This window comes from Staurois parvus, unplaced genomic scaffold (assembly GCF_062004578.1).
Source record: "Staurois parvus isolate SC_StPar_1 unplaced genomic scaffold, SC_StPar_1.0 ptg000505l, whole genome shotgun sequence".
NCBI lineage: Eukaryota > Metazoa > Chordata > Amphibia > Anura > Ranidae > Staurois > Staurois parvus.
In genome coordinates, this window is record NW_028318301.1 from 3,282,517 (window position 1) to 3,307,255 (window position 24,739).

At 42.4% G+C, this 24,739-nt stretch overlaps 1 protein-coding gene across 4 annotated transcripts in view; it reads left to right on the top strand.

Annotated features, from left to right (window-relative positions):
• Window positions 1-24,739, top strand: part of PC (pyruvate carboxylase) — a 1,112,699-nt gene that overhangs the window by 269,564 nt on the left and 818,396 nt on the right. For all 4 annotated transcript variants that reach the window (XM_089689964.1, XM_089689966.1, XM_089689965.1 and 1 more), the window contains one exon: window positions 11,835-12,019. In XM_089689964.1, coding sequence (XP_089546090.1) covers window positions 11,835-12,019 — 185 coding nt within the window. The remainder of the gene's footprint in view (window positions 1-11,834; window positions 12,020-24,739) is intronic.

A 24,739-nucleotide genomic window follows, 5' to 3' on the forward strand; every position in this document is an offset into this window, starting at 1 on the left:
CTGATGGGTGCTCAAATTACCTCCCTTTACAAAAAAGATAGATTATCACTTGCTTTCATACCTTGGTCACTGAGGAGAAGCCTTTTATATTTTTCATTGAGGACAGGGCTCTCTCTGATGGAGATTGTCATCTGTCTCCCTCTCCACCTTGGCCAATCAGAGAATGCATTGTGTTTGCTGAAATCAATAAAGAACAAAGAAAAATATTATATATAAGCTATATGAATGATGATTCAATAAGACTGATACTATAGGGAAAAAAAAGACCTCAACAGTCTAAGATACAAAAAACAGGTTAATCACTGCAAAAATACACCAAAGCTCACATTCTATTATAATAGAGACCATGGTCATGCTATGTGGTGCTCACAATATAACATAATTCATAGTAAAACATGGCCATAATATATCACACAGTGTCCAAATATAGTAAAGTGTGCCAATATAGCACAACATCCCTGGTGGTCTAGTGGAGGGGAAAAATATGTATATATTTTCCTTGGGCAAGGGCTTAGATAATTTTTTCCTGGAGCGGGGTTCATAGTGAAGGTGAAAAAAAATACACTAATTCATCTAGTTTAACCAACAGAGAAAAAATAAATAAAAATAAAATATATATATACACACACACATATTTACAATCTTATATCCACAGTTGTTCTAGAGGAAAGCAAAAATCCCAATAATGCATGATCCTATTTGCTCTGGGTGGGGGGGCATCCACCCTGATTCCCTGGGAGGCAATGAGATATCCCCTGGATCAACTATCCCTTGTGTTATTACCTTTAAATATTAATATCCAGATGTATTTTCTATATTTAGGGATGCATCCAGGCCATTTTTTAAAAACATTCTACTGAGCTGGCCAGAACCAGTTCATATGTATACGCTGATTTTAAAGAGAGTTCAGCTAATCTCTCCTCATAGCTGAGCTTCTACCTGTACCTTCTACCTGCCCTTCTCTATACTTTCTTCAGTTAATTGATTATCCTTTTTGTTAATTTGTGCCCAAAATTGAATTGCAAATTGTAGGTCTTCCTAATGATTTTACAGGGGCAAAATGATCTCTCTCTGGTTATAGTCTATACCCCTTTTAATACAAGGAAGGATTTTGTTAGCTTTAGAAGCTGTAGCTTGGCATTGCATGAGATCATTAAATCTATTATCTACCAGAACACTGAAATCCTTCTCCACCATTGGTTGCTGCAGCTGTTCTCCTCCTAGTATATATGATGTATGCATGTTCTTAGCCCCCAAGTGCATAACTTTATATTTATTAACCTTAAACCTCCTTTCCCAATTAGTTGCCCAAGAGTTGGAGACCTCTGTAAGGACGTAATTCCACTGCATAGCTTGGTGTCATCTGCAAACACTGAAATTGTACTTTTAATTCCAGGCTCTATATAAATTATAAATATGTTAAAAGTAAGGGTCCCAACACTGAATCTTGGGGTACACCACTAGTAATGTTACAGTCAAAGTATGAATCATTAATCACTACTCTCTGAATAAATCTTTTAGCCAGTTTTCTATCCATTTACAAACTAAATTTTCTAAGCCTGATATTAACTTACACATTAGCTGTATGTGAGTAACTGTGACAAACACTTTAGCAAACTCTAACTAAACTACATTCACAGCCTTCCTTTGCCAAAATTTTTTCTTACCTCCTCATAAAAAGAAATCAGATTTGTTCGACAACATCCATGCTAACTATTGCTTAAAATATTTTCTATCAAAAACTTTTATGTGGTCTTTTATTCAACTCTCAACGGTCTTCCTAGCTATAGATGTTAAACTGACTGATCAGTAGTTACTTGGTAAAGACTTTGATCCCTTTTTAACCACTTGCCTACTGGGCTCTTTTACCCCCTTCATGCCCAGGCCAATTTTCAGCTTTCAGCGCTGTCGCACTTTGAATGACAAATGCACAGTAATGCAATATTGTACCCATATGAAATTTTTATCATTTTGTTCTCACAAATAAAACTTTTTTTGGTGGTATTTAATTGCCACTGGGTGTTTTTATTGTTTGCATTGTAAACAAAAAAAGAGCAAAGTTTTTCTTTGTTTCTATTATAACATTTTTGCAAACAGGTAATTTTTCTACTTCACTGATGTGCGTTGATGAGGCTGCACTGATGAACATTGATGAGGCACTGAAGTTGCTGCACTGATATGCAGCACTGCTGGGCGACAGGGCTGGGGGGCACTGATGGGTGGCACTGCTGGGCACTGGTGGGTGGCACTGCTAGGCAGCACTGCGGGGCACTGATCATCAGTGCTGATCTGCTTTGTTACAGCTGCCGGTTATCAGCAGTACTTTCCTCACGCTGTGAAAGCGTGTGGAAAGTGTTGCCGATAACCGAAAACTGTATTTTCTCTGTGATCTGCTATGTCATTGGACACAGCTGATCACGTGATAAAAGACCACGGTGATTGGCCTTTTGCCTCATCACGTGATCAGCTGTGTCCGTGTTCTGGGAGGATATCATATGACGCCCCGCCCCAGAACATGACAACCGAGCTGTAGCCGTTGTTCGGCCATAGCGCGATTAGCAAGTGGTTAAATATATGCACCATATTTGCCTTATGCCAATCCAGTACTATGCCAGTCTTGAAGGAGTTTCTAAAAATTAGAAACCGTGGCATAGATATAACAGAGCTCAACTCTTTGAGGACCATTGGGTGTAAGTCATCTGGTCCAGGTGCTTTTTTCACCTTTTATTTTGTGTAAGTGTTTCTGAACCATGCCAATTTTGAGCTATTGTGGATAATTTGGGGCTATGTCAATACTATCCTCATTAAGGACTTGAGTTCCCCCACTTTGTATACACAGAGCTGAAAAAAGTATTTAATACATTTTGCCTTCTCTTTGTCCCCAGTCACCAAGTCAAAATTATCTTGTAAAGGGCCTTCCATTTTGCTTGAGGTGATTGGGAGACCTCAATGTTTTAGTTCTGAAAGGGAAAATTCTAATCCATTCAGGAAAGAAAAACTTTTGAACTAAAAATGATAATTCTATTTGACACAAGAGATAATGGCCTTAATTTGGACATGGGATTCCTCACTCATTATCCAACAGTTTTATGACTATTAGCTAGCTTGACCCCTCTGTGTGAGTGTAGTATCCCCCCCTCCCCCCTTTTTTTGCTGTATCTTATCTGTAGCCTTTTTTTTTTTTTTTCCTCATCCCTTCTAACATTCTGCTTAAACTTTGTGATTTGTAATAGTACTGCTTGGACTTTGAAGAAGGGGACATACCCCGAAAGCTTGTCCTCAAAATTGTATGTTAGTGCAAATAAAAAAAGTATTACGGACAGTACTCAATTGTTTCTCTTGTAAAGGGCCCAAATTCTCATACCTAACCTGTAATATACTTTAAGAATTTTTGGGGGTTTGCCCAACTCTTTTGTAACTTGTCGTTTCTTTTCAATTTTTGTTGCCTTGTTTTCCTTTTTACATATTCTCTTATAGTCTTTGTAACTTATAAATAGTGATAGAACTTAATTTTTATTTTTTTAAATTCTCTCTTCTTATTTATATCTAATTTTACTTTGGACATAAGCCACATAGGTTTTGTTTTTAGCATTTTAAGCTAATTTCCCAGCTCTCCAAAATTATAAGATAGATTAACCATGTGACTGGCCCTGGAAATGACCTCCCCCCCCATAATTTCCTCCCATCAAAGAGCCTGACTTTCCTATCCTTTATCAATGACACCCTAGCCCCAGGACATGGTACATTCAGTCCCTATTTTTTTTATCATTGGGAACCCTGGACATTCCATACCAGAAAGGGGGACACACAGTGGTAACCCCTCTCCCCATTTTCCTAACTATACACCGCAATTACACTTGGCACCCCATTCCCGTTAATGTTATACATCTCTTTCCCACCTCTCATCACTAAGAACCTCGGACATTCCATAACAGAATGGGGGGACACGCTGGCACCCTCCCCCCTACTCTTTTCACATGAACAGCCCAGGTCCTGTTCTTGAACACTAGGACAGACCACTGTGACCTGAAATGGTAGAGAAATAAAGGACACCACTAGTTGCTGGAACCCCATCTACTCTCCTAGTCCAATCTTTATTCATCAGTCATTCTGCTAGGTTGCTCTGGTTCAGCCTGGTTTATCTGTGTCAAGTTTTTCCATCTTTGATTTACCCAGAAGATACTCCCCCTAGCAAGTAAAGTGCATTTGTACTTTTAGCCCCCAAGTGCAATACTAAATTTGTTAATATTAAACCTCATTTGCCATGTGGTTGCCCACCCCTCTATTTTTCCTTTAAACTTGCTATATCCTGAGGTTATTACCCTGCTTAGCATTGTTTCATCAGGAAACACTCTGATTGAACTATGTATGCCTACCTCTATATGATTTATGAACAAATAAAAGAGAATTGGTCCCAGGACAGAGCCCTGGGCCACCCTAATCACAACTCTAGAATGTTCTAAATATAAACTATTTATCACTACCCTCCAGATGTGCTTCTGTAACCAATTTCTTATTCAGACACATTAATTTGTAAATTATAAGTTTATGGGGTACTGTAGCAAATGCTTTAGTGAAATTTAGATACACTAGATCCACAGGCCTTCCTCTATCCAGGTTACAACTCTCAAAAAATAAACTACAGAATAAAAATGTAGTCTTTAGTTATACTTTAAGTTTTTTAAGTCTTTTTTTGAATACTGGCATCGGTTAGCCACAAGGATACATTCCGTAGTTGCGTTACTAACAATACAGTCTTGTTTATTATTACCCTCCCATTCTTTGTTTAAAAAAAAAAAAAAAGAGGAATTTATTTAACACAGTTGCCTTCTCCTTGTCACTCATAACCAACTTCCCCCTGTATATCCTTTATGGTAATTTTGCCTTTTTACTATTAATATATGTAAACATTTTTTGGGGATTCTTTTTACTCCCCTCTGCTGTGTGTCTCTCATGGTTTATTATTGCTGCCCTTATCTCGCTTTTACATTTCCTATTGCATTCTTTGTTGAGTTGGAATGCTGATGGTGACTCCTTGGTCACATTTTTTTTTTAAAAGGACAGCTGTTTTTCTTTAATTTGCCCTTTACCCCTCAAATCTACCCACAGAGGTTTAACTATAGTTCTTTTATACTTGTTTCCCCTTGGAATATACTGGTTTCCTTGAAATTCCACATTCATGTCTCCTTTTCCTAGGGTTTATGGTTAATATTAATTACCCAGTGAATGCTATTTCCCAGCTTATCCCTTTCTTCCACATCTGCAATCAGCTCTGTGTTATTTGTAATTAGTAAGTCAAGTAGGGCCTTATTTTTAGTTGGGACATCCACTAACTGACGTGTAATTTTCCTGCAACACATTCAAGAAATGATGAGCCTTAAATGACTGAGCAGTTCTATCTGCCCAGCAGTATCCGGATAATTGAAGTCCCCATGATGATAACATTTCCCTGCCTCGCTGCCATTTCTAACTGTGAGCGGAGATCAATCTCCTCTTCATCCTTCAGGTTCAGGGGCCTGTAGCATACGCCCGCTATTAATTTCCCATTTGTTTTTTCACTTTGAAGCTCCAGCTTTAAGGATTCCACCTCCTCCCTTGCTCTGTTTGTCATGCACACCCCTCCCCTTCTTCTAGGTACCCTATCACTTTGTTACAGGGAATACCCCTAGACGGTCGCAAACCCGTTGTGTGAGCTGTCAAACCAGGGTTCTGATACTCCCATGAAGTCAAAATCCTCCTCATGTATCTACTGTTACAGCTCCTCCATTTTATTCACCAAACTTATAGAATTTGTGAACATGAGTTTTAGTTTTGCACAGTTGTAAATTACTTTGTCCTTGTGTGTACTGGGGCTGCAATAGGATTCTGTCAATCTATGCGTAGTCAGGGGCGGACTGACAACTCATGGGGCCCCCGGGCAATAGGGGATCATGGGGCCCCTGTGTCCTCACCCAAACACAAAAAAGCCTATGAAAAAGGTATCGGGGGCATCTCATGGGACCCTCTACTGACCCCGGGCCCTCGGGTTTCTAAATGGTCAGTCCGCCCCTGTACGTAGTGATCTTAGGTACTCTAGTTATCCAACCAATGCTGACCACAGTAGCATCCTATGACCCTTGCTTACTTCCTGGAATGTCTTCCTTTGTTCCCACCCATCCACTATTTATTAATATTATTATACAGTATTTATATAGCGCCAACAGTTTGCTCAGCGGTATACATTATAATGGGAGACAGTACACGAGACAGTACAGTAACAATACAATACATGAGGGGTTCGAGGGCCCCTACAATCTAGGAGGGAGGGGAGAGTGGTACAGGAGGAAATAGCTGTGGGGGATGGAGTGGTGGGAAGAGCGGAGGAGATCGGCAATTAGGTGAGAGCGGGGTAGGCTTCTCTGAACAGATGGGTTTTCAGGGTGATGTATTGGGGTAGTGAGTTCCAGAGGATGGGGGAAGCCCTGGACAAGTCCTGAAGACTGGCATGGGAGGAGGAGACCAGTGAACTAGAGAGTAGGAGGTCTTGTGAGGAGCGGAGAGTGCGTTTTGGGTGGTAGATGGATATAAGGTCAGTGATGTAGTTTGGGGCAGTGGTATGAACAGCTTTGTACGTCAATGTTAATATTTTGAATTTTATGCGTTGGGCAGTCGGAAGCCAGTGGAGGGATTGGCAGATACGGTGCGGTTGGTAAGGTGGATGAGTCTGGCTGCAGAATTCAGGATAGACTGAAGCGGGGATAGCCTGTGTGGGGGTAGGCCGGCGAGGAGGGAGTTACAGTAGTCAGGTCGTGATATGATAAGTGAGTGAAGGAGTTGCTTTGTAGTTTCTGGAGTTAGGAACGTGCGTATTTTGGCGATGTTGCGGAGGTGGAGTCTGCATGAATTTGTCAGCGATTGGATCTGGGGCTGGAATGACAGATTAAAGTCTAGAATGATGCCTAGTACTCTGGCTTGCGGGGTAGGGCTGATGGTGGCGTTGTTGGTCGTCATGGAGAGGTCAGGGGGGGGGCGCGGGCTGGGGGGAAAACTAGGAGTTCAGTTTTGGCAAGGTTTAATTTTAGGAAGTGGAGTGACATCCAGTCTGATATGTCGTTCAGAAGGCTAGTGATTCGAGGCGGAGACAGAAGGGATAAGGCGAGGGGTAGAGAGATAGATTTGAGTGTCATCGGCATAGAGATGGTAGTTGAAGCCGTGGGAGTGTATCAGTTGATCAAGGGAGGAGGTGTAGATGGAAAAGAGAGCCCGAGGACAGAACCTTGGGGGACCCCAACAGAGAGGGGGAGTGAGGGGGAGGTGGCACCGTTATAGGTAACACTGAAGGAGCATTGTGATAGATAGGAAGAGAGCCAGGAGAGAGCGGAGTCTCTGAGGCCAAAAGAGTATAGTTTTTTGAGGAGGAAGGGGTGGTCGACCGTGTCGAAAGCCACAGAGAGGTCGAGGAGTAGTAGCACTGAGTAGTGGCCATTGGCTTTGGTGGTTAGCAGGTCATTGGTGAGTTTGAGTAGGGCGGTTTCAGTGGAGTGTAGGGGACGGAAGCCAGATTGTACGGGATCAAGGAGGTTGTTGTCGGTGAGGTGGGAGCTTAGGAGATTATAGGCTAAACGCTCAAGGAGTTTGGATGAAAATGGCAGCAGGGAGATGGGTCTAAGGTTGTTTAGGTCGGTGGGATCCAGGGAGGGTTTTTTAAGTATGGGAGTGATGTGCGCGTGCTTCAGAGAGGAGGGGAATGTGCCAGTAGAGAGGGAGAGATTAAAGATTTGAGTGAGGGAGCGTAGGATGGAGGAAGAGGGTGATCGTAGGAGTTGTGTGGGGACAGGGTCAAGGGGGCAGGTGGTAAGGCGAGCTTCAGAGAAGACCTTAGTGACCTCTTCAGTGGTAGCAGGGCCAAAGGAGTGGAGTGTTGAGGGGGTTCTAGTGTGAGCAATGTTGGGCGGGGTGGAGGTCTGGACAGCGGCGAGGTCGAAGGAGAGGAGTGTTGAGGGGGTTTTCGTGTGTGGGATGCTAGGTGGGGCGGAAGTCTGAGCAGTGGTGATGTCCCTGCGAATTGCGTCGATCTTGATTTGGAAGTGGTTAGCAATCTCGTGGGCGGTGAGTGAGGTACTGGGTGGAGGTGGGGGTGGAAAGAGAGCAGAGAGTTGAAAGTGGAGAAGAGCCGGCAAGGGCTGGAGGAGAGGGTATTGATGAGGGTTACAAAGTAGGCTTGCTTGGCAGCGTGGGGGGAGGAAGTGTAGGTGAGGAAGGCACCTACACTTATAGATTTATATCGGGTGAGTGCTTGTTGGGCTCTGGTTTTGCGCCATAGTCGCTCTAGCGCCTGACTGCGTCGCTTGAGATTTTTGGTGTGGTCATTCTGCCAGGGTTGAAGCGGTCGGGGTCTAATGTTTCGTGTGGTTAGGGGTGCTAAGGAGTCAAGAGCGACTGACAGCACGTTGTTATAAACAGTAGTGGCCAGGTCAGGGCAGGACAGGGGAAGGATACTATCGTAAAGTTAGTCAGCTGCAGAGTGGAAGGGGGCAGGGTTCAGGTTGCAGAGATTTCGGCTGGTGATGGTTTGACGTTTGGAGGGGTAGGTGTAAGAGGACAAGGAGACAGAGAAGGTGATGAGGTTGTGGTCAGAGAGGGGAAAAGGGGTGTTAGTGAGGTTGTGGGGGGTGCAGAGATGAGAGAAAACAAGGTTCAAGGTGTTCCCGTCGGAGTGGGTGGAGGACTGTATGCACTGTGTGAGTGCAAAAGAAGAGGTTAGGTGGAGGAGTTGGGATGTGGCCGGGTTATTGATGTTGATAGGGATGTTGAAGTCTCCAAGGATGATGGTGGGCAGCTCGGAGGAGAGAAAGAAGGGTAACCAGGTGGAGAAGTTGTCTAGGAAGCAGGATACGGGTCCAGGAGGCCGACAGATTACTGCGATCCTCAGGGGGATTGGAGAGAATAGTCGGATGCAGTGGGCCTCAAAGGAGGAGAAGGATAGAGAGGGAGGGTTTCGTAGGTGCTCTGCGGTGACAGGAGCATACCAACCCCACCACTTTTTCGACCGTTGGCTCTGGGTGAGTGGGTCCAGGTGAGACCTCCATAGGAGAGTGCCGCAAAGGAGGTAGTCGGTGGTTTGGATCCAGGTTTTGGTGATCACCAGGAGGTTGAGGGAGCCGGAAACAAAGAGGTCGTGGATGGTGGTAAGTTTGTTGCAAACCAAACAGGCGTTCAGGAGTGCACACGAAAACTGAGGGGTGATTTTGGGGAGCAGGGGGATGGGTATTAGGCTGAGGGGGTTGCGGAAGTTCGTGGAAGTAGATGGGTGCCTTGTGGGTGAGTGAGGTGGAGGAGGACCAGGGTTCAGGGAGATGTTCCCCACGGTTAGTTTAAAAGTCCCTCTATCTTTTTGGCCATCTTCTCCCCGAACAGAGCTGCACACTCCCAATTTAGGTGCAGTCCGTCCCTACTATAGAGCTGATAACTGACCGAAAAGTCAACCCAGTTCTCCAGGAACCCAAAGTACTCTCTCTTACACCAGTTCCTCGGCCACTTGTTGAGTTTCCTATGCTCCTGCTGCCTCTCTTGTGTGGCTCGAGGTACAGGTTGTATTTCTGATAATACTGCCTTGATGGTCCTTTTATTTAATATAGCTTTACTTTTCTCAGGATGCTCCATCTTCCTTTACCTTAGTCATTGGTACCAATATGTACCATGACAGTTGGGTCCACCCTAGCCCCACCCAACAATCTATCCATCTGATCCACGATGTCTAACTCAAGCACTAGGTAAACAACATACTGCTCAGTGATTGCAGTCTTTTTGACAGATTACCTTCTCTATCCTTTTAATAATTGAGCCCTCTACTACCAGTATCTGTCTATCTTTTCCTGTAACCTTGCCCCCAGCCTTGCTGGAAAAAATGTTCCCCTGGCAGTGAGGGGAGTCACATTGCTTCAATAATACCACTCCTTGACTAATATCCACATCATACAAGCAGGCATATTTATTGGGGTGTGTCAGCTCAGGACTGGCCTCTCTAACACTTTTCCCTGTAGCCCATCTAACCATTACCCATCTACCCTGATGCCTGTACCTCCATTTAACCTCCCCCCTGTAAGCTGGACCCTGCCAGCACCTGATAGGTACAGTCCAAACTCCCTTTCAGGTTGACAATGTTTCTCAGAGTTGCCAGCTGCTTCCTTTGATCCTTCCAAGGATCTTAGTTTCCATGAAAACAACTTGTTTTCCCACAGCAGTATTCACCCTCAAATGATCGTTCAAGGAATACATGAATGGTGTAGGATGTGCACAGATTTGCATCACCATTCCATTTGAGGTGTTACCAACTGATGTAATGGAAGTAGGAATGATATCATTTTTTGCCAATCTAACTTTATTGTATTCTGAGCTTTAGTTTTTCCTTATTGCAGGTCTCCCACTCATTGATCACAGAGCCTTTCGGCATCCTTTCCTTCTGCTCCCACCCACTCTACTTCAGCTCACTGTTCACACAGCCCTCGGTGTCTTCTCTTCCTGCTCCTGCTGGCTAGTTAAACAGCCCTCAATGTTCCCTCCTTCCAGCTCACTGATGACAAGGCCCTCTGTGTTCTCTTTTCTTGCTCCTGCACATAGGTCGCTCAGCCACCCCCAGCGTTCTCTCTTCCTGCTTGCACTTACTGATCACATGGCCCCTGACTTCTGGTCCTCTCACTCCCCTGTCACATTGCTTTGGGCATCCTGTCTTCCTGCTCACTGATGACATGCCACACAGCGCTCTCTTGTCCTGCTGCTCTTGTATGCTGATCACTCTGCCCTCTGTCTCCTCTGCTCTAATCCCTTATCACTCAGCCCTTAGTGTCCTTAATACACAGAGTGTCCAAGTCACAATACCCCAGTACTTGCAGCACCCCAGTCACAATACCTCAGTACTCGCAGCACCTCAGTCACTCCCAATGCTTCAGCAACTCAAATTGTCTCGGCAGTACTGTTTCCAAACACCTCACTTCTGGAGTCCCACTGTCACTCAGCTCCTCGTGCACCTGCTCAGCTGTTTTCTGCCCCAATATTTTGCATAGTGCATCCAGCATCTGTGGCGTCTTCTGCTAGTCCACACAGCAGAGGTCAGTACTGCGAGTCAAGCATCTCCCACCTCACAGTCGCTTACTTGAACTGCATGGTTGCTGATGCTCAGCCTTTGATAGACCAGGGCCTCTCTGATTCAGCAATTTCCATGCTAGGAAGTCTACCTCCCTCATGGTCTACCTTTGCATATGGAAGACATACTTCATGTGGTGCAAGAAACAAAGTTTTCACCACAGGAAATACTCTGTAGGATGAACTTTGACTTTTTTACATTCAGGCCTAGATTAACGTTTGGCCCAAGTGACAATAAGAATCTTGGCCTTTGCCATCTTATTCTGAACAATTTGAGCATCTGCCAAGATAAAGAGATGTCAGCTTAGTCCAGCCAATTAAAATGGACAGAAATTGGGATCCAGAAGCAAGCCAGTCTTGAACTCTTGGACACTGCTTTGTTGGAGTGGATGGCAATATAGTCCTGATTTAAGTATCAGCTTTTACCCTTTCCTGTTAAAGCTCACTCTACCTCACATTGCCTCCTCACCACTTGTCAAATGCTTTTGAAAACTGTTCCAAATGCACATCAGTGTTAACAGGCTTGCGCAGTTTAGACCCAAGTCTAATCTTGGGCTAATAGACATACAGTTAAAGATGTATTATTGCATATGGATGTGCATTAATTGTGTTATTTATATCTTTCTGGAGACCGGCTTTAAAGGAATATGTTAACATTTCTCAAGATTTGCAGCACAGTTACCATACATGACAATTGTCCTCTTTTTGTACAGGTGAAATAGCTACAAGAGTATTCAGGGCATGCACAGAACTGGGTATAAGGACAGTAGCCGTCTACTCTGAGCAGGACACTGGTCAGATGCACAGACAGAAAGCTGATGAGGCCTACCTTATAGGAAAAGGGTTGCCCCCAGTCCAAGCCTACTTACACATTCCTGATATAATAAAAGTTGCTAAGGTAAGTGTTGCATACCACGTGGACTTCTATATTTAAAATGTTGTTGATTAGTATATGTCAGCTCTCTAGATAAAAATAGCTAAAAAGCTATTCCTTTAATACTGCTTTAACTACAGAATGTGTGGTAAAATGCGTGCATAATGTGGTAAACCACTTACATAATTTGACTGTACATACAGGGGCTCTGCTAAGATTGTTAACTAGGGCACCCTGAAAAGATCAGCAATGCTGTGTAGCTTGCCAAAGTTGAAAGCAGTTGAAACAGACATAGTTAAATAGAACTTGAGCCTACTCCATGTAATCATAACATTTGCATGCCATATTCTTCCTACTCAAAAATTTAAATTAAATGCTGTTGACAGGCTTTTTTAACCTAAGCACAATTAAACTTTTCCATTACAAATAAATTACTGCACATAGAACACAGGGGTCAGGCGTATAATAGAAAAATAATAGAGTGTAAGGTTTAGAAGCATTTAACCACTTCAAGTCCTGACTGTTTCCCACCCTTCCAGTCTAGGCCATTTTTCAGATTTTAACACTGTCACACTTTGAGGCTCCATGCACTCTGGCTGAAAAAACTGCCAGTGCTCTTGGCAGAAAAAAAAACAACTACTTTTGAGTTGTTTTTAATACTAACGTTTAGGTGCATTTAGCATTTTTTTCTGCCAGAAAATGCTCTTAAAAATGCACAGAAGGGTTTTTTTCTGCCCCTAAACACTGAGCTTAAAAAACGCCTCTAGAATATCTAATGTGCATTAATACCTAGGATAACATTAGTTGCTTCTACAGGCAAAATGCATAATTCCTCTGGGAGTTGCATTTTTTTAAGCCAGTGTGTGGAACCTGAATGACAATTTGCCGAGCAACACTGTACCCAAATAACATTTTTTATAATTTTTTGAGATGGATAGTGCTTTCTTTTGATGTATTTAATCAGCACTGGGTTTTTTATTGTTTTGCTATATAAAGGAAAAAAGACTAAGAATTTATAAAACGAACTAATTTTTCTTAGTTTTTGTTATTTTTCAAATAATCTTTCTTCATAAATTTAGTCCCTTTTAGTTTTTTAAAGCTGTAATTTTTTTTTTGTTAAAACATTATGGAAAATGATGAAAGTAAATATAATTTGTGTTTTTTAACTAAGTTGTCATTTTATCAAGTTAGATCACAGCATAGGCTTACTTACAGTTACAACCAAATACACATTCTGCTACTCCTGAGTATGGCAGTACCAAATGATTGAAACTTTTTCACAGCCTAGCCACATAGACAGGCCCAAAATCCAAAGAGCACCTTAAAGCTTTCTATTCCTAGAAATTATGCATCTAATGTACTGGTATATCACATTTTAAAGGCCCTGGATCAGCAGGGACAGTAGAAACACCCCAAAAATGATGACATTTTGGAAAGAAATTGCCCCAGTGCATGTTCTAAAAAGCACGGTGAGTCCTTTGGAAACTTAATTTATTTGCCACAAGTTTTTGGAAAATGTGGAAAGAAAGTGTATTTTTTCACACAAAGCTGTCAACTAATATGATATTTCTAACACATAGCATGGACATACTTAGAATTACAAGTCAAAACACATTTTACTCTTCCTGAGTATGGAGATATACCACCTTTTCAGTGTTTGGGTAGATTATTGTAGCCTGCGTATCACAAAGATCAACCAGCGCTCTATATGGCCACCTCTGTATGAGTGGTTAGTGAATATAATATAGTGTAGCGTCACATACAGCAGTCCTTGTTCCTAAAAACCAAGCAGGCCCAGCCTACTGGTACATAGCAGCCTCCTAGAACATAGCTATGTTCAATAACTAGGAAGTATGGGAGGACGAACAAAGGGTAAACAAGAGAGTACCTGTGGTTTCAGTAGTGCATTTGTCCACAGAGGATGGGTGGGACTGGTATCTTGCAGGACTGTAGCCAGTGGCACGTGTGGATAGGTCAGTACTGGTGCCAGGCAGAGACATAATCAGCAAACAGGTGAATGAGTGGTCCAAGCAGAAGGCATAAACATGATTCATAAACAGGCCAGCGTCTGTACAGGTAGCAGATAAAGACGTTGTCAGCAAATAGAAATTAGAGGAGAGAGAGATGCGCCAGACTAAGTGTAGTATAAAAAAAAAAAATTTTTTTAAACAACAGCAGACAGAAATGTGCTTGAGAAAACAGGCGAATGATCGGTATACATCATGACATCAGATACAGGAAAATGGCAGGTAGTCAAACACATGAGAAATTTCTTCACCATACCTTTGATAATATCATAATGAAGCCAGGTTGTAAGGGACATTAGGCACAATAGTATAGGGTGTTATATTGTATTACTTGAGCATACACAGCATTTTTGTCTGGGGTGGTGGGGGTTATCCTGTATTAGAAGGAAGGATAGTATTCGGAAAATGTATTTCATGCCTGGAGGTAAGGACTGGTACAATTTCTGCTTGATAATTTTTTGCACTTGTAAATGGATCTTCTCGTAGCTAGATACGTCTGTATCACTTGCTTGTTATGATCTACATCTTCCATTAACTGATTGTAGTTGTGTATGCAATCAGGTTTTTGGTCTTGACCTTGCCTTTCTAGGATTTCCACTGAGGTGTCTTGGTGGAAATTTTTTCATTAAATTACTGGCTTACTCCCCCTTTTTCAGCTTTGTGGTGACCAATCATTGTGGGAATCCCTTTCAGTTTGGTTGAGTTGTGCCACAGGATACAGTTTGCTGGAGATAAAGGTGGCAGAAAAGTGGAAGGCTGGTATAAAAATTGTCTACATAGAGGTGGTATCCTTGATGGGTTAATGCAAGGTTCAGTACAATTTTTCCACTGCTCCCCATAGTGGTTAGGCATCCAGAGGGCTCCAGTTGGCTGTCTTTTCCATCATATACCCGGAAGTTATATGTGTCCCGCTGGTATATAGCGATCTTGCATCACTGCAATCAGGGTCACTGGAACTGTTGACATTCATGTATCGTGATCAGGACACTTGTGCTGGTGTGCAGCGATCTGGTGTCACTACAATCAGGGACACTGGCTCTGTTGACACTAGTGTGGCAGTGTTCAAGACACTGGTGTCACTACAATCAGTGACACTGTTCCTGACAGCACTGTTGACACTGGGACAGGTGATAGGTAGCTGGCTGCAGCTTATTCACACTACACTGTAGGGCAGTAATTTGGAACACTGTGAGCTGGCTTGCAGTGTGTTCTGTCTGATAAACTTTGACAGGCTAAAATCACTCATGGTACTGCTGTGACAGGTCTCTCCCCTCTCACAGATGATCTCTGTGTGAGGAGGGAGAGCCATGTGCTGCACCATGTGACATGTGTTTACATTATGTGATTGCTGTGATTGGACCTGTGGATTGTTCATTGGCCCTGTACCCAGTCATGTGATCTGCTGTATTCATGGAACATAGCAACCACAGGGCTCACAGGTGCACACACTGGGAATTGCGCATCGGCTTCTGATGTGGGAGGATGTTTGGGTACATATACCAACATCACCACTTCTGTCATCTGGCCAGTTTTATACATGGGTCATATGGGAAGCAGTTAAACATAGCAAGCAGGGATTAGTAGCATGCAGCATGTAGATTGCCGGGGTCAAGAGTATGCAACACACAGAGTACAGAGGTTAGGAGCATGCAATAGCCTGGTGCAGGTGTCAGGAACACACAGCCCACAGGGTACAAGGATCAGGAATATGAAATGCACAGAATGCAGGAGTTAGAGATTTGTATCACAGAGGGTGCAGGGTTCAGGAACATGTAATGCGCAGTGCGCATGGCTCAGGAGTATATAACATACAGAATGCAAGGGTGAGGATTAGTAAACTATAGCTCAATGTTCAGAGTTCAAGAGTCAGAAGTATGTAAAGGGCAGCAGTCATAGATTTGTAACAAACGGCAGAGGAGACAGCGTGGCAGTGAGGGGGCATGTAACGTACATTGCAGTGTATAGAGTATAGTGGCAAGGAGCATGAAACGTATACTGTACATGTTATGCAATTGACAGCTGTACTCTGTGTGTTCTGTATTTTGCATATTCCTGGTGGCTGCAATCTATATTGTTTGCTGTATGTTTCATACACCTAACCTCTGTACTTTCAGCACTCTGTACTTTGCAGTGGGCAGGAATACTTAACACACAGTACAGAGTGAAGCTATCAGGTGTATTTAAAGTATCAACAGTGCTTTTATAGAAATCCTTGCTTGGGTTATGAAAAAAAGGTTTACAACCCCAATCCCAAAAATGTTGAGAAGCTGTATAAAATTTACATAAAAACAGAATGCAATGATTTACAAATCTCATAAACCCATATTTTATTCATAATAGAAATTAGAAAACACATCAAATGAATAAACTGAGAAAATGTACCATTTTAAGACAAAATAAGTTAATTTTGAAATTGACAGCAACAACACATCTCAAAAAAGTTGGGACAGGGACATGTTTACCGTGGTGTAGCATCCCCTCTTCTTTTAACCACACTCTGTAAATTTCTGGGAACTAAACAGGCCAGTTGCTGGAGTTTTGGGAGAGGAATATTGTCTTATTCTTGCCTGATATAGGATTTTAACTGTTCAACAGTCCTAGGTTGTCTGTCATATTTTTTATTTCAAGATGCGCCAAATATTTTCAATTTGTGAAAGTTTTGGGCTGCATGCAGGCCAGTTAAGTACCCAGACTCTTCTACTACAAAGCCATGCTGTTGTTATAGATGCAGTATGCGGTTTAGAATTGTCCTATCATATGTGAGGCCTTCCCTGTAAAAGGCAGTGTCTGGACGGGAGCATATGCTGCTCTAAAACCTTATATGCACAAAATAACCTAGCTTGGTCAGATGAGCCACAATGGTTACAAGGGATGTCAAACTCAATCCAGTAGGATAGTGGGACTAGAGCAACAGAGACCTTTTTAAATATTATTATAATAATTCTTAAATGATTTTTGTGGTTTTATATAAGTATTGTGTTTTTAAGCAATTTATGCACTTTCACTTATATATTAATGTATTAAAAGATTGCTCCAGTCCCACTATCTTTCTGCATTTGGATCTGTCCTGTCTGATGTGGTCCCTTTTAAGATCCGAGTGCAGGGAGGAGCTATAGTTTTCCATATAATACAGAGAGGGAGGAAGGTGGGCGTGACTTGATAAAGGAGGCTCCGCCCCCAGAGTGTGTCATCATAGCAACAGCTACATGTGTTCTTGCCTTGTCATCGCATTGCTTATACTGCAACCTGTCATCCAAGGATTGTGGCGCCGACTGGACCAGGTGCATGCTTAGTTGCAAGAGAGCACGGGTGTTCTGTCACAGTGAATTCAGTGTAGACCTGAGCAGATAGTGTATCATCCACAGCCTTCCCATTCCATTGGATCTTACAGTGACTACGCAGAAGGCAAGCTTCAGGCACATGATATGCTACATACCCTTTTGGAAAATGTGAGTCCATCTGTATAAGATTTTGATTGTTGTTTTAATAAAACACTAGGGCAGTTGTGTGCTCTCTCTCTCCTTTGTATTGTTTTTTGCTCTAAAACCTTGATGTATCTTTTAGCATTGATGGTGCCTTTTCAGATGTGCAAGCTGCCCATTCCATATGCACTAATGTACCCCCATACCATCAGAGATGCAAGTTTTTGAACTGAACGCTGATAACAGGCTGGAAGGTCTCTCTCTTCTTTTGTCTAGAATATGCAACGCCTTTGTTGCCAAAAAGAATTTCATATTTCGATTCATCTGACCACAAAACTGCAATTTGCAACAGACCATTTTAAATTAGCTTTGGCCCAGAGAAGACAGCGGCATTTCTGAATCATGTTCAGATATGTCTTCCTCTTTGCATGATTGAGCTTTAACCTAAATTTTTGGATGGTGTGGCAAACTCTGTTCATAGGCAGTGTTTTTTTGAAAGTATACCTGAGCCAAATGCAGTGATCTCCTTTACAGAACCTTGCCTCTTTTGAATGCAGTGCTGTCCTAGGGCCCGAAGATCACTGGCATCCTATATTGCATTTGGCCTTGTCCCTTGCGCACCATTGATTTCTCTGAATCTTTTGATGATTTTATGTACTTTAGCTGATTATATATTTAAAGCCTTTGCAATTTTATGTTGAGGAACATTATTCTGAAATTGTTTGACAATTTTTAGACACAGCTTTTCAGAGGTTGGTGAACCTCTGCCCATCTTTATTTTTAAGACACTCTGACTCTGAGTTGCTCTTTTTATACACAATAATGTTACTGACCTGTTGCCAATTAACCTAATTATTTGCAAAATGTTCTTCCAGCTCTTCCTTGTTAGTAACACTTACTTTGCCAGCTTTTTTGTTGTCCCGTCCCAATTTTTTTGAGACTTGTTGTTTCCATCGATGTAAAAATTACCTTTTTTTTGGTACATTTTCTCGGTTTAAATATTTGTTTTCTATCTTCTATTGTGAATAAAATTTGAGTTTATGAGATTTGCAAAATATTACATTCTGTTTATGTAGATTTTAAGCAGCACCCCGACTTTTTGGGAATTGGGGTTGCGGAAAGATGAAAAGAAAGTGGCTAGCACTGTATCTTGATACCAGATACCAATCAGAGAGAGTGTGTGTGTGTGTGTGTGTAAAATGTGCAGCACTGTCCACAAAAGTAAAAGTTTTGATACAATGTGCATGAAGCAGAACTCGAAACACAACCACTAATGTATATAGTATAAAACATGCATAACTATACCATATGATGAGAATGCAAACCATATAAATACATTGCATACAAAAACCCATATGATATCAGAATTCTAGGATTATGTATACTGTACTTGCAAATGTTCATATGCTCACTTCTGTGCAAATCCCCTCCATCTTGCTATACCCCCTTTGGTTCAGACATACTAGTGAAATGTAAAAAGACATTCCCTGTTTATAAACAAAAATTTATGGTAAGCTCTATCCGGTGGAAAAATGGTTCACAAAAAAAGCAGTCTGTCCTGGAACTTGATCCTGCAGTGTTAGTCTCACTGTAACAATTAAAGGTATTCTTTAATTTGAAGATTCTGCACTTGTAGGACCAGCTCTGCAACCAGCTGTCATTCCTGTCTTTCAAACTGAAGCTAACTGGACTAGGTCAACAACAACCAGCACAACTCTTTATTTCAGGACCGTGCTTTAAGTGAGCAATTACAGCAGTTACTTTCTGATCTGCTCTTTTGTGTAGTTACCTTAGAACAAGTAATGATGAAAATTTCCAGAATGACCCTAATCTCTATGCACATGCAAAGAATTGTGTGGCTCAAAGCCTGGTCAGCTGAAGTTGCCAGTAAAAGATGCCTCACACATATGCCCTTTGAATAAAGATGTCTTTTTGGTAAAACACTTGACAAATTAAAGGTGTCTCAGGAGGGAAGGTGGTTCTTCCACAGTGGAAAATTATACCCCCCTAACTTCAGGAGCAAATATCTCTTGAAAATGCAGAGTTCAGAAATGTTCTATTTAATTTCAGACCTTCCTTTTGGAAAGCCCACAGAGTCTCTTCCTCAAAGCCCTATCCCCATTGAAGTGGGGGATTGACCATTAATGTTTGCTTCCCTCTAGGTCACAGATGTCTCAGCCTTGTCATTCAACTGGTAGTTTCAAAAGGGTACAAAACGCTACCCCTTTACCACTTTCTTTTCTCAAATCAACCAAAATCTGCACAAGAACCATCAGATTTGCAGGATGCTCTAAACCATTTCTTGTCCCAGGGAGTGGATGTGCCAGTACCCCCACAACACAAAGATTCTATTTAAACCTGTTAATGTTACCAAAGCTCAACTGAGGTATTCGTTCCACTCTGGACCTAAAATCTCTCGACACTTGCATTCTGATTCCAAAATTTTGCATAAAATCTGCAGTGTCAGTTATTGCCTCTCTGAGGCAAGGGAAATATCTGGCATCCATAGTGTCACGGATAAAACGCACGCCCATAGCAACTAGCTAACCGAGGCATGGTCTGTGACTGGGGGAAAGAGGGGGACTTTGAGCATATAAGACTGGCCATGATACCCTTTCACAGCCGCACTACCTCTGGCCACCGCTAGAGGGAGACTCCACTCCAATCTAGCTGGCTGACCACACACAGGCAGATGCACGTCTTATATACAATCTGGTGCACTCTAAGGGTTGGGGAGCAGCCTAGCAATTAGCACACCCTTCTAGGATTCCTCCAGCTATCCTACAAGCTAGAACTCCGGTGTTAATCACTCTCCACACCCCCCCACACCAGACACACAACAAATGGTAGTTTGCCACCACCCAACAGTTTGTCCGCAGACTGGTCTGCTGGGCCACCACACACACGCAGATCTCCATCTGGCAGATCTGCTACTTTATAATCTGCATACAATCTGCCAACACGCAGTGCAATACAGATTGGTAATGCACTTAGACCGAGTACATAGACACTAAAATACAACAATCTCTTTGGAAATATGAGCCCGAGCTTAAGTACACAGAAGTCACTTATTAATTTTATGATTTAATATCCTGAAAGTGGGCATTGCTTAAAATATATGTAAAAAGAAAAAACAGTTACAGAAAATACAAAAAGATACACAATTGGCTATTCACTATGAAATAAAAAAGGAATAAAAACAGAAATAAAACTTGTACCAAGATTTATCCTGTGACTGGAGCAAGTCAAAGAAAGTCCGCAATCCGCCAGTGATATGGAACAAGCTCCATACAAATCACCCTGTCCATATCTCAGTGGCCTCAATTTATTGAAATATGGATGTGGGCTGGACTTTAGCCCTTGACCAATCAACCCTGGGGGGTGTCCCTGTACCAGGCCACAGAATGTTCTGTGTTCTGAAGTGCCCAATCTCAAATAGGTCATAAACCATTCTGATCACTGGGTCAGGGATAGGATTTCCGACACCAGCGCGTCAGTCCGATCGCGACAGTACCAATCATTGTTCAGCTGTTGCAATCAGGCGCCATATAACCATTTTATGTGTGTCTCCGGAATTCTACAGAGGCTACAAATAGAGTTTTACACGTAGATGTAGCCTAAAGTGTGTCCAATCAGAAGGACGTATTTTCATATCTCTACAACTAATATTTTAGCTTTTGTGAGATTAAATTAATTCCTCTGATCTATTATAGTATAATTCAAAGCTGGCAGACCTTTTGGAGCCTTCTTCCGGTCTCCTGCTGACTCTTGCAGCCAAAATGACTAGGATTCTTCTTTTAGGTTCAAGAAGGTGGCAAGCTCTGGCTACATAGGTGAGAACGTTTTATCGGCTTCTAGGTGACAACTCTAGCCTAAAAGCTTGCTCTGTCCTTTCACATGCTAACTGGTGAACATATGTCTCTGACTGAATACTGAACACTTGTCTTTAATAACACGGAAGTAAACTAGATCTACAATGACATATTTCTACTGACCACATCTCAACTATTGATAAAATGATTCTACTCTTACAGTTATGTTACACATAGACATTCAAGATATCTATCTGCATAAACCTATTTTTCCACCTGATCCTCATCTTCCACACTGTGCAGTAGGAGACATTAATTTTCAGTTTGCCATTTGGCCTATCCTCTGTTCCAAATGTATTCATAAAGGTGCAAGCCCTTCTAGGAACTCTAGGCATCCAGGTCACACTCTCTCAGATCTCATGCTTGGGAATTGAGGTCAAAGTGACATGTTTTGGTGAGACTGCATAAGGCTTCTAGGCCTCATGGCGAGCTCCTTTGAGGAACAAGCATGCTTCTTCTCTTGACCTACCCATGTTCCTATTTAAGGAAAGCTAAGATATCAGTAGCTTGGTGGGTCTCCAGCCCTGTCCTAGCAATGGGCGGGGGGGGGGGGGGGAGTCTTTCCTTCCTTGTCACTGGATAGTATTAACCTATGCCAGACTTTTAAGGCTGGGAGGAGTCTTCCATTCCTTTGCTGTCCAGGGGAAATAGTCTTCATTGGAAGCTAAGCTCCGCATCAACAGCTCAGAGCTGGATGTCTCTGCAACAGTGGATCTCCTTTCTGTAAGGACACCCAGTCAGGGTGCAATCAGACACACAGCTATGGCCTTCATCAACCACCAAAGGGGCACCTGGAGCCATACAATCTTGAAGAAAGCAAGTCAGATCATCTCATGGACAGAGCCTCACTGTCAAGTAATCTTCATGGTCCATATTCCAGGAGTAGGTAACTGGAAGCTAAATTACCTCAGCCGTCACTGCCTGGACCAAGGGGAATTAGCCCTTTACCTTGATATCTTCAACCTGATTTGTCTGAGCAAGGGGACCCCTGTATATAGAGATCCTGGCCTCCAGATTCAATAACAAGCTACCTCTGATTTTAGCCAGGACCTATGATCCCCTGTCACTGACATTGCATTCCTTAATAATCCCTTGGTCTCAGTTCAGGCTAATCTATGCAGTGCAAATTCTACCTATTCTACAGCACAAAATAGAGTGAGAGAAGTAGCTGGTGATTCTCATTGCACCAAGCTGGACTAAAGAAACTGGTACACAGGCATACTCAGACTAAGACAGGACCTTCTATAATATTTTGCTTCAAAGTCACTAGCTTTAACAACATGGCTGTTGTAGCTTGGGTCTTGTGGGACAAAGGGGATTCTGAGTATATTATTCCTACCTTGCTAAAAGCAAGAAAAAAAGCTGCTTTTTTAAAAAGATCTATTATTGAACATGGAATTCCTTCATCACAGGCACTGTGCAGGAGTGATCCCAAGGAAGCACAGAACTGTGAGAGGGGTCTGATCCAAAATACACCTTGAATAAAGCTTTTGACAAGGGAAAGAAAGGCTAGAGGTCTATACTCAGCAAGGGCGAGTGGCCAGTAGGGCTCGCAGGGGACCAGAGAAGAGGAGGATTGGGGCTGCTCTGTGCAGAAAGTTCCTGCATTCATACTAGGTAAAGTACCACTGCCTGCCTTAACCACATGCCGCCCAGCCACTGTATAAATATGTTGGCAGGGCGGCACGGCTGGGCAAAACCACTTTTTTTAAACGTGTGTTTTCAAATCAGGTAGGAGGCGCGTGCCCGCCCTAACTGTCCCGCCGATCACGGCCGCGGATGTCAGTCGCCGGGTCACAGCCGGTCATTAACGGCTATGTCCCAGCGATTAGCGGCAGTCACTGACAGAGAGCACAGCTGCAGTAGCTGTGCTTTCTGTCAGTTCCCTGACAGCTCCTGACACGCTGACCGGGACAGAAGAGTTTATCTGTCTGGATCAGTGTGTCTCCATGCAGTACACACCCCCGCCCCCTAGTAAAACACTCCCCTCACACAGTTAACCCTTTCAGTGAATAATAAAGTTAACCCCTTCCTCCCCAGTGCCATTAGTACAGTGTCAGTGGGTTTTTTTTTGCACTGATCACTGTATTGGTGTCACTGGGGATGTCAGTGACCCCAAGTCAGTTCCCCCCCAGTGTCAGAATGTCCGCCGTAGTCCCGCAGTCCCGCCATAAGTCGCTGATCACCGCCATTACCGCAGTCACTGATTGCTGCCATAAGTTACTGATCGCCGCCATTATTAGTATAAAAAAAAAATTTAAAATCCCAGTATCTTTCCCGCCATTTGTAAACGCTAAACCAATTAATTTACACGTATTGGGTTTTTGTTTTTTTTTTTAGCAAAGACATGTTGCAGAATACATTTTGGCAGAAATTTATGACTAAATTTGATTTTTACATTTTTTTTTACTGGACATGTTTTATAGCAAAAAGTCCAAAATATTGTTTTTTTTCCTCAAAATTGTCAGCCTTTTTTTTTATAGCGCAAAAAATAAAAAAACGCACAGGCAATCAAATACCACCGAAAGAAAGCTCAATTTGTGGGGGAAAAGGAGGTAAATTTCATTTATGTACCGTATTGCATGACCGCGCAATTGTCGGCTAAACTAGCGCAGCGCTGTATAGCAAAAAAATGGTGTAAATTGCAGTATCTATACCATAGTTTGTAGATGCTATAACTTTCACACAAAGCAATCAATATACACTTATTGGGATTTTTTTTACCAAAAACATGTAGCAGAATACATTTTGGCCTAAATTTATAACTAACTTTGAGTTTACTATATATTTTTTATAGCTGAAAATATAAAATATCGTTTTTCTTCAAAATTTTTGGTCTTTTTTTTGTTTATAGCGTGAAAAATACAAAGCGCACAGGTGATCAAATACCACCGAAAGAAAGCTCTATTTGTGTGAAAAAAGGACGTAAATTTCGTTTGGGTGCAGCATTGCATGACCGTGCAATTATCAGTTGAATTAGTGCAGCGCCGAGTAGCAAAAAGAGGCCTGGTCATTAAGGGGGTAAATCCTCAGGAGGGCAAGTGGTTAAAGTGGAATTCTAGTAAAAATCTTAAATTTTAAATTTGTTTCGAGCCAGTTAATCAAATTTTACATTATTCATCTTGCCTGTGTAACTTCTGCTGATCTTTTTTTCTCTCATTCTCTCCTGCTTTGGGCTATTCCTTTTCTCTGGCCGACATGCTATGACGCTGATGAATTCCACTGCTGAATCCTACTTATAGAATTTTCGAACCCACATCTCCCTTCCTGTACTGTGACATATGCACACCAGATAATTTCTCATGAATGAAGGTCCTGAACAACAACTCCTAAACTTTCAGGGGTGACAGAGAGATGTAAGTGTGTTCCTCTCTTCCCTAATGTAGAAACCAAAGTATATATTGATTCTGTTGCCATAGAATC